The sequence below is a fragment of the Monodelphis domestica genome, chromosome 7 (genome assembly GCF_027887165.1).
Source record: "Monodelphis domestica isolate mMonDom1 chromosome 7, mMonDom1.pri, whole genome shotgun sequence".
Classification (NCBI taxonomy): Eukaryota; Metazoa; Chordata; class Mammalia; order Didelphimorphia; family Didelphidae; genus Monodelphis; species Monodelphis domestica.
Genome location: NC_077233.1, coordinates 46008286 through 46024132, shown reverse-complemented (window position 1 = coordinate 46024132; position 15847 = coordinate 46008286). Strand labels below are relative to the sequence as shown.

General features: G+C 36.6%; 1 protein-coding gene across 11 annotated transcripts in view; it reads right to left on the bottom strand.

Annotated features, from left to right (window-relative positions):
• The window catches only part of ITPR1 (inositol 1,4,5-trisphosphate receptor type 1), a 410117-nt gene that overhangs the window by 206224 nt on the left and 188046 nt on the right, over positions 1 to 15847 (bottom strand). For all 11 annotated transcript variants that reach the window (XM_056804557.1, XM_056804556.1, XM_056804560.1 and 8 more), the window contains 9 exons: positions 14996 to 15168; positions 13653 to 13772; positions 12554 to 12748; positions 10383 to 10634; positions 9181 to 9322; positions 7753 to 7906; positions 6794 to 6981; positions 2329 to 2467; positions 719 to 771 (listed from right to left, as the gene is read on the bottom strand). In XM_056804557.1, the coding sequence (XP_056660535.1) occupies positions 719 to 771; positions 2329 to 2467; positions 6794 to 6981; positions 7753 to 7906; positions 9181 to 9322; positions 10383 to 10634; positions 12554 to 12748; positions 13653 to 13772; positions 14996 to 15168 (1416 nt within the window). The remainder of the gene's footprint in view (positions 1 to 718; positions 772 to 2328; positions 2468 to 6793; positions 6982 to 7752; positions 7907 to 9180; positions 9323 to 10382; positions 10635 to 12553; positions 12749 to 13652; positions 13773 to 14995; positions 15169 to 15847) is intronic.

Sequence of the window (15847 nt, the reverse complement as noted above, 5' to 3'; positions counted from 1 at the left end):
CTTCTTGGCAGAGCAGTTAGGGTCTAGGGATCTCCAGCCCTTGCCCAGTGGTCATGCTGATTGGATGGAGTTGATTACATCTAGCTGGCTCAAGCCACCTGATCGTGCTTTCATCTTGCCATGCTATTCCATTTGGTACCCTCCCCTCCACTTTTTCACTTCTTGCTCTGGGAACAGGAATCAAATCAATACTAGCATTATTTCTGTAAAGCGCATACCATTCATTTGCCCCATAGCTCTACTCTGAACCCCATGACTTCATCTCTCCCTATCTTTCATCAGTCCTCTCTGTGTCTATATTAGAAAGGAAGTAGATGCTGAATGACCACTTGTTTGGGATAGTGGGGATTTCTTTGGTGTATGGGTTGGACTAGCTCAAATTCTGTGATTCTGTGATGCCTGAGGGCAGAAACCATCTCTCTTTTGTAACTGTATCCCCTGCTTGGCACACAGTAAGCCCTTAATAAAAGCTTTTTTTATTCATTCTTTCATTCATTTATTCAATAACTCACAAATTCATCTAGCCATCTCTTCTTTCCCCTAGACTTTGCTACCTTGATTCGTCAGAATTTCAAAGGACACACTAAGTCAATTTAGTCTGAAGAAAAATCTGTATTTCCTTTCACTGCAAGAAATAAGGGCCCAAGGACAGATATGAAAGTGCTCTCCTCTAAATCCCAGAAACATTTGTTGCATAATATTGAAAATATACTTTCCTTCCTCCAAAGATTCCCTCAGCTTGCTCCTCAATATGTTCAAAGTCAAGAGCGCCTGAAAAATGAGGAATTTATACATTCATCTCATTTGAGAACATCAACAATATATGACCTCAGCATTTGAAAATATTTTGCCAGAAAGAGATGACTGAAATTTATCATCAAAAAACAATTTAGATTTAAGTCCCCTGAGGGTGGGGAATTCATTTTTTAACCATGTTCCATCCTCACTAAATAAAATGGTTATCATTTTAACAAAAGAAGAAAACAAAATAAATTGTGACCACACATCATCCCTAGGTTTCTGCGCCCCCCTCCTCCCTGCCCCATTCATTGCTAAGTTATAACAGAGATAACTGCTTCACTGAGTGGGTGTTTCCTGGAGACTGAGGGATTCATTAATCTTCAGGAAATACCCCAGGCCCTCAACTGCTAAAGTATTAGGCAGCTCACCAACTCCTTGATGTCCGGAATCATTTGCTCTTACCCCCAAGCACTTACCAAAAATACCTGTGCCCTTATTTATCCACATGGGAACCAGACATCTTCCAGGATTAGAAATAGTAAGTTACGAAGCAAGCTTTATCCTACTCTTGTCATTAAATGCTTCTGTTGAGAAGAGTTTTATGTGACTGCAACTGTTGCTCCATATCACTCTCCCCTCAAAACTTGACCCTTCCTTATGAGAAAGTCATCACCATGCCCATTTTTAGGAAGTTCAGGGCTAAAAGCCAGTATTCCCCCCACACTGATGCCTTTTATTTTGGGCATCTATATCTGCCTCAAAAGCATCATTCCCAAGGAAGTGAATATAATTTCTATGGCCACCAAAAGTACCTTTTAGTGGATTCTGGTTTCAGGTAATAATACAGGAAACATTCCCTAAGGCCAGTAACCCCAAAGAGCAATGACTGTAATCTTCAAGCAATGATAATGTTTCATTAATGCCCATTCTGTTTCAGTTGAGGCCACAAAAATGCCCGATGTTCCTGTGGAGGAACTATGGCTAGTGGGTACAAAGACTGAGGACAGGGGCACAAAGGGCAATAAGGACATTGGTACTGGTCATGCTGTGGGAGGACAGAAGAAATGTCTAAATGCTTATAGAAGGCTTAAAGGGACAGTCCATAGAAAAGTCTGGTCAGAACTGTGGCACATTGAATTTTCTGGTGATGAAAAAGCCTGGTTTGCATAAATGTCAGTTACCAGGAAGCCACCAAGACTAGTGGGAAAGCTGCTGATTTATTCTGAAGAAACAACTAAAATAAAAACATCTTATCTTACTATCTAAAAAAAAGAATGAAGGAAACTTAATCCTCATGGTGGAAAAAGGGCTTTTCCCTTTGAACTTGGGCATAAATGCATAATGAAAATATTAAGACTCAAAGGAGGTGAAAAAAATAAAATGGAAAAAGAGGAGAAAAATAGCAGATCTGTTTTTCATCGTTTTTCCAAGGACAGGTGAAAATATTCCATGTTGAAGAACCAATAAGGTTCACCACTTCTGAAAAATGAAAACTCAGGCAGTATACATCTGGCTTTCTCCAAGACCAGATATCCATCCCAGACCTCATAATTCCAGCTTTGAAGATACACTCTTGGAATAACTGACCTGGTACATTACTTGGTCCCTCTTGGTTGCTGCTTCCTGAGGATGTCTCTGAAGTCTGGGAATTGCTTTCATCAAACTCCCGTTTAAATATACACAGGAGGCATGAGATCCTATAATCCAATCTCACATTCAAAATAAACTGGAGATTCAAGTGGAAATGGAAATAGGTTGGTTATATTCACACACTGCCTTTAACACTCCTCTCTCCCTACTCTCCACAGCTGTGGTACTTGATCTGGGCTTGGTTTCAGCCACACCAGACACTTAAAACTTAGTGAACCAAATATTTGGCTGGCTTATAAACAGTTAGGTTAATAGAAATGTGTTTGGACACAGAATTAAGCCATCCCATATCACCTTGGTGTCTTAAAGAATCTTCATTATAAGAGCCACAGGCATGAAAGATTAATGTTGAGCCAGAGTTCAAAAAAAGCTACTTTGAAATTTAGTTCAAACTTAATAGTTGTTAAGGCCCTACTAAGGGCCCTTCAAAAGAAAAGGTGGAATGGGATGTTGAGAAAAATCAGGAGGATCTAGGAAGAAATCTATCTTTTATTAATAAACTATTAGTCAGGTTAGTCAAGTGTGGTATTCTTAAAATCTAAGTGTTTCTTGCCACTTAGAGACATATGTCAGTTTTTTTCAATGTATTAATCAATTTTGCTGAATTTTCCTCTTCTTTCTCTTTTTCTTTAAAAGAAAAATTCTTTACTATAAAAGATGGTTCTTTGAGAGAGGGAAGGAGAAAGCATAGAAAGTAAAATCTAAGTGATATAAAAACAAAAGATATAAAAAATCTATTTAAAAATGAAATATTTCATTTCATCCTGCCTTCTCTCCCCATCCAATTGTTTCATCCAAAATCATATCCTCTCACATAACTATCTTACCCTACATTACAGACTCCAGATTGGTCTTCCTGACTATAATCTCTCTCCTTTTGGGTTTATCCTTTCCATAGCTACCAAAATAATCTTCCTAAGGCACAGGTGTGTTGATGTGACTCCCTTGCTTAACCTAAAACCTTCAGTGGGTTCTTTACTACCTATAGGATAGAATATAAATTCCTTAGCCTGGCTTTCAAAGTTTTTCTACAGCATTGCTGCAACTGAACTTCTAGGCCTATCTCTCATCATTCCTTTGTCCATACTCTACATTCTAGATATTTCCTAGCCTCTTTATGCCATTTTTAAATTGTGTATTCATGAAGGCTACCTCAAGTTAGTCTAAAACTGATTTCTACCAAACTGCTATCCAGTTCCTAGTATTTAAAAAAATTAAATGCTTCTTCCAGGACTTGGAGTCTTTGGGTTTATTGAATTTTATGTTACCATATTCATTTGTTTCTGTATGTTATATACCTAATCTGTTTCACTGATCAACCTATTTGCTAAGCAAATCCAAATTATTTGAATGATTACTGCTACGTAGTAGAATTTTAGAAATGGTATTGATAAATGTTTATTCCTTCTCATTTTGTTCATTATTACTCTTAAGATTTTAACTGTTATTCTCCCTGATATGAACTTATTTTTTTCTAGTTCTATAAAATGTTCCTTTGTAATTTGATTGATATAGCCCTAACTAGCTGAATTAACATACATAGTATTTTTATGTTTATCATACTGTGTTGACCTACCCATGTGCAAATCATGTTTCTCTAATTATATACATCTGTCTATTTCTTCAAATAGTGTTCTATAGTTAGATTCATATAATCCTTGGGTTCTTCTTGGTACATATGCCCCCAGATGATTTATATTTTCTATAGATAATCTGAAGAGAATTTCTCTTTCTCATTCTTTCTGCTAGGCTGGGTTTTATTGGTAATATCCAGGAATTCTGATGATTTCTTATATACCCTATAACTTTGCTGAAATTGTTTTAATTGTTTGGTGAAACTTTAGGGTTTTCTAAGTAAACCATCATATCTTTAAAAAAAACAATTTTATTTCTTCTTTTGCTGTCAGTACCCATGTTTATTCCCTCAATTTCTTTTTTCTTGTCTTATTGCTGCAGTTGAATTTCTAGAGCTAAATAGTAGTGCTGATAAAAAAATCCTTGTTTTACTCCTTATATTATGGAAAAGGTTTCTAATTTTTCTCCATTACAGACAGTGTTTGCTCTTTGATTTAGATAGAAATGACTTAATATATTGAGAAACAGTATATTTATTCCTATATTTTCTAGAACTCTTAATTAAAAACTAGTACTGGATTTTGTCAAAAGTTTTTTTTTCAGCCTCTGAATATCACATGGTTTTCATTATTTATATCATTAATAAGATATATTATAGTCTCTCTCATATAGATTCAACCTTATAATACTACATAAACCCAACCTGATCAAAGTACATAATCTTTCTAATATGCTTTTTTGGCCTACTTATAAATATTAATTTAAATTTTTGCTTAGCATTCATTAGGAATATTGATCTGTATTTCCTTGTTTTAGATATCAGAAGCATTTTTGTTAAAGAAAGACAATAAAAGGGTGTCTTATTATTATTACAGTTTGTAGAATAATAGAATTCACTTAAAAATGTATATGATAGAATTCCCTTGTAAATCATCTAGTTGTGGAGTTTTTTCTTTGATGATTTCTTTATGACTTCTTCAGTTCCTTTCTCTGATATTGGGTTATTTAAATAGACCTTTTCTTCTTTTGTTAAATCTGAGAATTTTCTATTTTTGTAAGTATCCATTTCCTCTAAGTTTGGTTATCATATAAATAGGCAAAATAGTTTTTTTATAATTTATTTTATTTCCTCATTATGGTAATTTGAAGTCAAATAATTGTTTGATGGGCAAGAGGACCTGGGTGACAATACAACTAGAGTAACAGATCCCACATAGATAGATTTAAAAGAGAAATAGTCTCTCTCATGATACAGACTACCAAGAGGGAAATGGCTGAGCGAGGCCTCATTGTGGATTTAAGTTAGCCATCAGTTTATACCCCCCATAAGGATTTCTTGGAAGAATTATATCAACTTTGGTTGCATGTGATAAGAGACTCTATGAACAATAATAGTATCCTACTGATTATCAAATGAAGAATTGAAAAAATGAGAAAAAGTTTATTTATTGTTTAGTCTCCAAACTTAGAAGAAATATTTGCCATGGAAAAAGGAGCTAATAAAAAAGTATGGTTTGAAATATACTATATCATGTTCTCTTCAGACTGATAGTGAAGCTGACTTCTTTTCTTATAGAAAAAGGGGTGAATGAAATACAGGAGTAGAATGGAGCACATGCTGTCAGCCATGGACAATGCAGTGATCTGTTTTACTTAACCATATATATTTTTTTTTGCACAAGGGAAGTTTCTATTGGGTGACAGTGGAGAAGCTGTTGGGAGATGATAGGGATGAAAAAAATCACAAAAATTACTTTAGATAGTGAGACAAAAAGATAGCTATTATGGTTTAAAAATCAAACTGATGATATAAGAATTGCTCACTGTTTTGGGGGAAAAAATCTTGGCCAGACATTTCAAAGGGATTTTCCATAAGAAAATTAGTAACTGAGGTTGGCAAATCATATCCCCTCCAAATTTTAGAAATAAACGAGATGTGACAAGGATAAGTGAAGATCTAAGATGAAACCATGGTAGGACCAGATAGAGGAAGAAACTCAAGTGAGTGTGCTAGAAGTCCCGACGGTCTGAAATTTTTTCTTGTAATAGAGATGATTGGATGGAACAGATGGAGCCATGGCATTTGCAGTATGCAAAATTTTAGTTCAAACTCCTTGGACACTTTCTAGCTAAATGATCATAGGCAAATCACACAATCCTTCTCTTAGCCTGTTTCTTCTAAAAAATGGAGATAAAAAAGGACCTACTTTATTGAGTTGTGAAGATCAAATAAGATAATGTAGGTAAAGTTTTCTGTAAGCCTTAAAGTGCTGTGTTAACTCTTAATGTGAGTAATAATATTGATAATGATAAATCAGAGAAGAACATAAAACTTAAGAGTGTTTTAAAAAGAGAAAGTGTACTTTGATCATAACCAGGATTCAGATTCTAGCTCTGTTACCTGTGTGAGCATGGACAATAACAACAATCGACATAAAGCATCTAGAACGTAAGCACCTGGAGGGCAGGGTCTTTTTCATTTTTTTGCATCCCCAGCTCATATCACAGTGTCTGGCTCTATGATTAATAAATGCTTATCAACTGATTAAATACATTATCCTCTTGAACATGGTTCAAAGTCACTTACATTTTCTGAATCTGAACTACTTCATGTATAACATGAAAATAATCAAAAAGCTGATTTCTAAGGTAACCCCACTTCTTAATCTATGATACCACAAACTGTTATTAAAGGAAACACCAGATGAATTCTCAGACCTTCCATCCTTGCAAGGCAAGAATACTAAGGCTTCCCAACATGGAAGAGATTTCAATTTTTCAAATGTTCTTCTTCCCTTGGGGTTCCTCATTGACTAGTAGGAGGTACCTGAAGAATCTCAATGATCTTCAACTTGGTGTCCATGACCATGATATCTTCCTTCTCAGGCTCTGTTTGTTTCACATTTCCTTCAGGTGCAGCTGCCATGGGAGTCATGGGCAAAAACCCTCCTCCCCTGAGAACAACCTGAGTCATCAACTCTCCAACTCCATGGATGGACCTCATCACATTACTGCCTAGAGAAGAGAAAAGACAATCCTAAAATTATGACCCCATATCTAGAGGTTTTCCCTTGGAGGGTTGATATTGGGCATCTGCCTTTACTAGTGGGAGTCTCACTATATCCTTCACTGTTTTCCCTCCCAGGTTGGCTAGTTTCCAATCAAAGAAAAAGGTCACTGGCTCTTTTAGATCATCAATATTCATCTGTTCCAGGACACTAACTCAATCTAAGGGACATGAAAGATAGCCATCCCAAGCCCAAATACTTGACTTACTTTAAAAACATCAGGATTCTTAATGGAAACACTCTTCTTCAAACTACTGACTGCCTATCCAAGAAAGACATCACAGGACACTCTCCCCCACCAAAAAAATTCAAAAGTAATATAATGCATGAAATAAACCTACAATCTAATCTAGTTGAGGAAACAATACACATCTTGAGTAAAAATAAAATGTCATTATATATTCTTAAGATAAAGTGATCAATTATATAATGCACCCAGTTGGAGAGCAGTTTATGATAAAAAATAACTAAGAATGAGGTTCAAAAAGAATTTTTTATGATGACAATTGCATAATCAAATAATCTCCCCCAAAACACTATTTTTGAAATATATATTATTTATAACATTCATCTTTTTAAAATTTTGAGTTTTAATTTCTTTCTCCCTCCCTCCAATCCCTCCCCCACCACTACAAAGGTAAGCAATATGGTATCAATTATACACCAAAATCTTTCAAAATATATCTCCATATTAGCCATCGTGCATTTATATTCTTACCTTTATTCTCTTCTCCTTTTGCCATTTTGCTAATAGGGAATATAGTAGTAACATGTACACAATCTAAGATAGCCAGCAGGATCTTGGTTAATCGTAAGAGGTCAGAGAAGTTGTAGAAACCAAAATAGATGAGATTTCTGGCCAAGTTTACAACCTGTTTTTTAAAAAACAATTAAATAGTGTGAAAAAGAATATTAAACAGAGTTCATCCTGCCTTACTCTGAATCTAGTTCCTGGCTCATAATACAGGTTTGTAAAAATTATTAACTTTGTGATGGCAGAAAAAACTCTATTCCATTTACTTTTACAACTTTTCTGAAATGAGCAAAGATGCTCTAAGGGAAAAAATGGTCAGATATTTCTAACTAAGGAACCTGCAAGTTGTTCATCCTATTTGATTATATTATATTTGATAACATGAGGAAAAATGCTGACTTATTCATTTGATCTATATGATTTCCTTTAATATAGTTACATCTTTGATATGGTACTTGCTGATTCTAAGTTTTCTAGAATCTCAGCTGAGAGATTCGTATCAAAAAGCAAAAGATCAACAACAGACCTTGAAAATATAACTTAAAAAAAAAAAACCTTACCTTCTGTCTGTGTATTAGTTCTATAAATTGGTTCCAAGTCAGAGAGTGGTAAGGGCTGGGCAATGAGAGCTAAATAGTTTGGCCAGGGTCACACAGCGAGGAAGGGTCTGAAGCTAGATTTGGACCTAGGACCTCACATCTCTAGACTGGGCCTCTCAGTTCACTGACCCACCTAGCTGCCCCTGAATATAACTTTCAAAACTCAATAAGCTACTAAATAACTTAATGGTAAATTTCATAAGAAGAAAGAAAATGTAATGTGAAAATCATTTCTTTATGTACTTAAAGGAAGAGTCTTGCTTAAAACACTCATGGTGGGGGCAGCAGGAAGGTTCAGTGGATTGAGAGACAGGCCCAGAGATAGGAGGTCCTGGGTTCAAATTTGATCTCAGATACTTCCTAGCTGTGTTACCCTGGGCAAATCACTTAACCCCCACTGCCTAGCCCTTACCACTCTTCTGCCTTAGAACCAATACCCTATATTGGTTGTAAGACAGAAAGAAGGTAAGGGTTTAAAAACAACAACAACAACACTCATGGTGTTTCACTTCTTGTAAATGACAAGGTACATTTTTCAGCTCTGCCTTTTGTGTACTTTAATTCAGAATACATATTTAGCTGTTTTATTAAATCTATCATTGGACAAAGCTTCATGTATCTGTTTTTTAAAGACAACTCTATCTTTATTCAGGAGCAAATTTAAACAAGTGTCTATACTACCAAGAAATGGGTTTAAAATAAAACTTTGCACCCAAATTAATGTGGATATTTTCCAATTCACCTCTTACTAAAATGTCTACTAAAGATCTGGTATTTTAAACTCTGCCATTACCTCGAATGTGAGCTTATTTTTCTCTTTATCAGAGAAGGGAAATCTCTGACAAACGACATCTCTTAAATATTCCTCCACAAATTCCATAGTCTGAGCAAATCTCTCTTTAATTTCATCTTTGGATGTTCCACTGCTATCATAGCTGGGAAGAAAAATAAAATTTAAGTCTTTGGGCTGAAACTTAGCAAAGATTATTATCTTTATTATGCTTCTTTTCAAATTATCGAAATGAGGAATCAAATTCTACCCTAATTTAGCAAAACATCTCATAAATACAATTCTTTAAAAACTAACATTCTTTAAATTACATATTTCCAGTTGTTTTAACATGGAAATATGATAGTACTTAGAGAAACCAATACAATTAAAAATGACTTTTCAAGAATATTAAGTTAAATATATTTTTTAAATTCAAATAACATTTAACTCAGACAGAGCAGGCACCTTGGAATAATTACAAGTGTAATGTAGTGTGGAATGTGGCTTCATTTCCACTATCTCAAACACTTACAGACACTGATTTATCATAACCAGTGTTCAAGTCAGTCAGTCTTCAAATGATTCCTTTTTAAAAATAGATGCGAAATTTTGACAAATGTTTAAAGATAAAAACCTGGAAACCCTAATTCATGAAAAATTTCTGAGATTACAAGTTTAGTACACTTCAAAAATGTTTTTTTTTAATGCAGTGCTCTGTGATAATTTGCTCCTAAATGCTAATGGTCCCCATTAAAAAGGTACTAATCTAAAGATGAAAATGTTCATCTACTGACAGTACAAAATTTGCTTTGCAATGTTCCCAGTTTAGATCCAAAAGTCCATTATAATAACACTTGCAACAAAAAATTTTGTGGAATGGTGAAATTTTGCAGGCTCACTATTTAAAGCCAAATGATCTTAACTTTTTTGCATTTACTCTATATTCATTCTGAAAAAAAGTTATACATGTTGTTTCCCAGCTTAGAATGTACACTCTTTTGGGGTTAGTATTATTTCATCACTTGAATTGCCTGAAATACAACAGGCCATTAAAAATGCTCATTGATTGATGGGTTTTTAAAATGCAAAGACTTCTTGCAACTATTCAGAAGCAATTTGGACTTTTAAAGTTGGCACTGTTTGGGTTTTTTTTTTCTGATCAAGATCTAAGAGGATAAAAACAAACATAGATTATTCTTGGCTGGAAAACAAAGCAGGCTTACTCATCAATCGCTATTTCCGAAGGGATCTCTGACCACAGGCGGGCATATTTCACAGGAGTAACCTGTTCCTGAGGGTCTCTGTCCACATGCATATGGAGCATCAGTCGGCAGAATGATGCTCTCAGATCATAGGGCAAGTTCTCATCAGACATGCATCGAAGAATGAGGTCTACATCAAGTTGGCCGGATATTTCGTTGATGGCCAGATACTGTCTGTCCAAACACATCCTAGCAAACAGGTTCAACTGATACCTTGTGAAGAGAAGAAGAAATTCATTTTTTCACAAGTCCTGCAGTAAAACAATGAGTTCATAAATGTAGTAATTATGACACCAGGTGGCACAATGCACAGAGTGCTGGGCTTGGAGTCAGGAAGATGAGTTCAAAACCAGTTTCAGGCAATTACTAGCTGTGTGAGCTTGGGCAAGTCACTTAATCCCCATTTACGAAAGAGGCAGCAAAGGAGACTTAACAGTTAAAGAGCTGGGTAAGGAGACAAGAAGACCAGATTTCAAATTTTGCCTCAGACACTTCTACCAATTCACTTAACGTCTGCCTTACCTTCCTCAACTATAAAATGGGGATGATAATAATAGCACCTACTTCATAATAGCTAACATTTATACAGTACCTAGTATGTGTCATATACTATGCTAAATTCTTTATTTTTTTAAACTCCTACCCTCTGTCTTAGAATTGATACTAAGTACTAGTTCTAAGGCAAAAGAGCAGTAAGGGTTAGGCAAACAGGGTTAAGTGACTTGCCCAGGGTCAGATAGCCAGGAAATGTCACGTCTGAGGCTAGATTTGAACCTAGGACTTCCTGTCTCTGGGCTCTCAATCCCCTGAACCACTAAGCTGCTTCTGTGGCAATTATTCCCTCACTTGATTTTTCATAACTCTGAGAGGTAGAGACTATAAATTATTATTCATTATAATTATATTAATTTTTATTTAATTCATAGCTGTCATCTACAGATCTGCCTGCTTAAAAGCAGAGATATCATCTCCAGATGGACCTCAGGAATCTTTTTGGTCAATTCAACTCCAGAAGACCATTTATTAAAATGATGATCTCCATCAGTAAAGAGAGCTTGAGTTTTTGAGTAGGATTCACCTAGCTCTTACAGCTTGACTGATAGTCTGAGTTTAGTGGAAGCTTCTAGTTGACCTGAGAGGCATAGGATCACTAGGGCTGCTAAGATCTAGGGAAATCCAATTTAACTGTCTAAATATGTGACCAGACTGGTAGTAAAAGCCAGGGGTAGGATTTGGATCCAAAATGAGGCAGAGGCTCTCCCCTGAACCAGGCTAAGCTGCTACTTCTGTAATGATAACATCTAATATTTATGTAGCACACCGATGTTTACAAAATGTCTTACACATATCTTACATGTATCTTGGGGGAAGCCACATAGTTAAAATAAAAACTCTAGTACTAGGGTAAGGGTTTTTAACCTTTCTTTTGTGTCATTAACTCCCCTATCGGAATACAATTTTCAAATTGTTGAAGGGAAAGATAAATTTCAGTGACAAGTTAGTGAAAATAAATGTATAATTTCTCCCATCCAAGTTCAAAAGAGCCTCTGAAATGTATCTACAGACCATCTGTGGATCTCAGGTTCAGAACTTCTGCTCCTTAGTCAGAGGACATGAGTTCAAATCTCTCTTCTGATGCGATCTATCTATGTGAACTTGGACAACACATTTGACTGGGATCTACTCGGTTTCCTCATCTGTAAAATGAGGGGATTGGAGTAGGTGGTTTCAAAGGTCCTTTCCAGCCCCAGATCAGGATTTGAGGATTGCCTTTGTCAAAATGGCTGTGGGAAGTAGTAGAAAGGGTATCATTATCCCTTTTTAACAGAGGACACAGACTCAGAGGTAAAATATCTTATCCATGTCACTAAGATAGTAACTACTGGAGATGGAACTAAAATCCAAGTCTCATCTGACTACAACTCTAAAGCTCTCCCTCCTACTACTATGCTGCCTCTCCTATTCCAAATTAATTCGACTGTCCTGAAATGAATACCAAGCTGGTTTTATGTCATTGTGAGACTCACAGATAACCCCATGCCTTTATAGAGGGAAAACAATGACATGTGAGAATTTCAACTCTGACCCTGATTCCTCCAGCCTCTAGGATTCCCACTTCAGCATCTATATACCTATAGTAGCTGAGGACATCCCGATCTTCTTTTTGCCCTTCCTTAGCATCCTGAGCCAGCTCCCGGACACTCTTACTGCGAATCTCCTTGTTGCTGTCTCTCCAGAATAGCCAAACCTCCTCCTCATCTTCTCCAGCTTCCAGAGGATTTTCACCAGTAGACACGCCTTCAAACTCAAAACGAGAAAGAACCAACCTAGATAATGAGGAGATGAAAAACCAGCATCAGTAATGTCAGCTCAGTGGTAATCACTCTGACTCTGGAGGTGTTCTAAGCTCCATCACTGGCAAGAAAACAGGGCTTTGGTTCTCCATCTAAAGTATGCCAGAGCCAGAAGATGAGTGAGGCACTTACAACTAAAATATAATAACCTCACCCTACCAATGCCCAGGATCTACATATAACACCTTAGATTATACCTGGGAAACATTTAAACAGCCTAGAGTCCACAAAAAATTAGATCACACTTGGGAGACATTAAACATCTCATCCACAATGATCTTAACAGAATATTTAGAGTTAAAAATTAAAACTACAACCCCTATCTTATCCAGAGTGAAATCCTTTTTCAGGGCAGATCTCCTTTATATAGATCAGCTATCACCAATCCATAGTGTCATGTATGTTATTTCCATTCCAGCAAAAAATGTCAGGATGACATTTTAGGAATCTCTTTTTAAGTCTCTTTTTAAGTATAGTCGCAGTGAATAAAAATTACTTCCTTCCAGACCTAAAGATGCTTAACATTTTTTGCACAATTGTAAATACTTCACATTAAAGTTGAACGGTTAGGAAATGCTCACATGTTAATTGGTATCTCAACTGAGCCTGGCTAAATGAAAGCAGTGGCATCATCTTGAAGAAGAGACTAAACTGAATGTTCTGCATGCAAATTAGTAAGCTAGCACTTTCCAAAAGAAACATCCAATACCATCCTATTTTGGATAATTATACCTCCCACCAACTTTGCTTCCTTCAGGGGTTTGGATTCACTGTTTGTGATGCTTGAGCAACATACATTGGCTGGAGTCTTCTAGGACTTTCTGGGCCTAAACTCCCATCTCTCCAATAGCCTCAACATCACCAGATTGCAACTCACTTAGTCTCAATCAGTATGTCAGCATTAGCTGGATTCAGCACCGCTTTACAGATCAGTTCTTGGGTCACCGGAATGGACTTGTTCATGGACACACACAGGTCAGAGAGGTAATCTAAGAATCTATTAGGAAGTAGAAAACATAGAAATGGGTATTCTCTTCAAAAACAAGAATTTTTTTTCTATTTAAGACTCAGGTATTGAGTCACCCTGAAAATAGCTAATGATAACAACTAACATTTGTATAACATTTTAAGATTTGTCGCACAAGGAAATGCTTCAAAGGTGGATCAGCTGGGAGCACTGAGGTGGCTCAGTGGATTGAGAGCCAGATTGGAGGTCCTCGGTTCAAATCTGATCTCAGACACTTCCTGCCTGTATAACCCTGAACAAATCACTTACTGCCCATTGCCTAGCCTTTACCATTCTTCTGCATTGGGGCCAATACTTAGTACTGATTATTCTAAGACAAAAGGTAAGAGTTGTTTTTGTTGGGGTTTTTTAAGTGGATTCATCTGCATGGCAAACTCTAACAGGAGCTAAAACTGTGAGTGTCCTTAGTGTCCCCACTGCCCACTAATATTACTGGAAACACAAGGTCTGGGCAGAGGAAAGAAGAATTTAAAGGAAAGAAAGAAAAGCAAGATGGAAGACAAGGATAAATTCAGAATGGAGTTGAGAGAAGAAAGAGGTATGGAAGGATGTAGATTTGGAACTAGAAGGGACCTTGGATGACCCAGCCCATCCATCTCATTGTAAAAATAGGAAAAATAAGACTTAGAGAGGGAAAATAATTGATAAAAGCAGGAAGTCCCAAAGCCTGGATTCACTCTTAGGACTCTGGCTTCCAGATCCAGTATTCTCTGTTCTACTGCTCCCTCATAAGGAAGGAAGTAGCAGAGTCCCACCATCCATTATCTCAGATTCCCTCATTAACTATACCAGTGTCCCTGGCTACCTAACTCTGGTCTAGTCAGTGTCAATATAAGTAGCCTCGAAGGAAATTCCAAAAAATTTAAATAGCCTCTCTGCATTTGGCATCATTTAGTAATTAGTAGAGTGACTGGCATGTGAACCAGCCAAGTAATAATTCACTTTGGCCAGTGATATCACCTCCTGGTAAGAGGTCTCTATGGAATGATGACTCCCTAAGCATAAGAGTCTGACAAGTGACTTGGAAAAAGTCCAAAAGGGAATTATTAGCCTCATGAAGAGCAGGCCCTGGGAACCTCAGGGAAACAGAACTGAAGAGAACTAAGTTCCCCTTGTGCAGGTGAGTTCCCCAGCTTAAAGGCTGCACAGCTGCAGTCTGACTGACTGTCCCCAGGGCTTTGGGTCCACCTCACCTGGGCTCCCGATTTTTTCTCACGAGACTGACAAAGGTGTCAATCTCAGCCGCAGTGATGTGCTTCTCCAGGAGTTTCCGATTGTTGTGAAGCAGAGCTGTAATCGTATCTTCAGCCAGAACATCATAGCCAATTTGCTTCTGCATAAAGCCAAACTGCTTGGCGATGTACTCCTTTAGGAGAGAGGGGTTGGGGAAAACAAAAGACATCTTGTTCACAATTTTAAAAAACAGGACACTGATTTACTGATCAGAGTCAAAATTTCTATGGAAAGCGAAGTTACTGCCCCAGAATTTTATTCTGGGAATAATTTGCCCCCCAAAGTGACAGCTAAACTGTTCTCACATCCCATATTTTACTAGATCTGCCAAATGAATAGAACTGAACAAAACACCATATAATACATTCAGGTAGGGGTGTTTCATTATGTGCACAGTTTGAATTTTAAACTAGTGGCAATTTTAAAAGGTCAGACTTTGTTTATTAGCTCTGAATTTATTACTAATTCAGGAGAACTTAACTGGGGCTCTTTACTCTGTTCACTCCAAGTAAATGCATGCTAATCCCATTTGAACCCTTTTGAACAGGCTTATTGAAATAAATCTCTGTGATCACCTTTATTCAGTAGTAATAGTCCTAAAAATAACTCCTTTACATGTTGCTTTCAAGTTTGTAGGACATTCTTATTATAATCAGGTACTGTAAATCTCAGCAACTCCATTTTATGAATGTGGAAATTGAGGCAAAAAGGCAAAAAGGCTTGCCTTATATCACATAACGAGTAAACAGAGTCAGAATTTGAACGTGGGTCTCTCCTGATTGTTCCACTACATTATGATCTTTCCTGATATA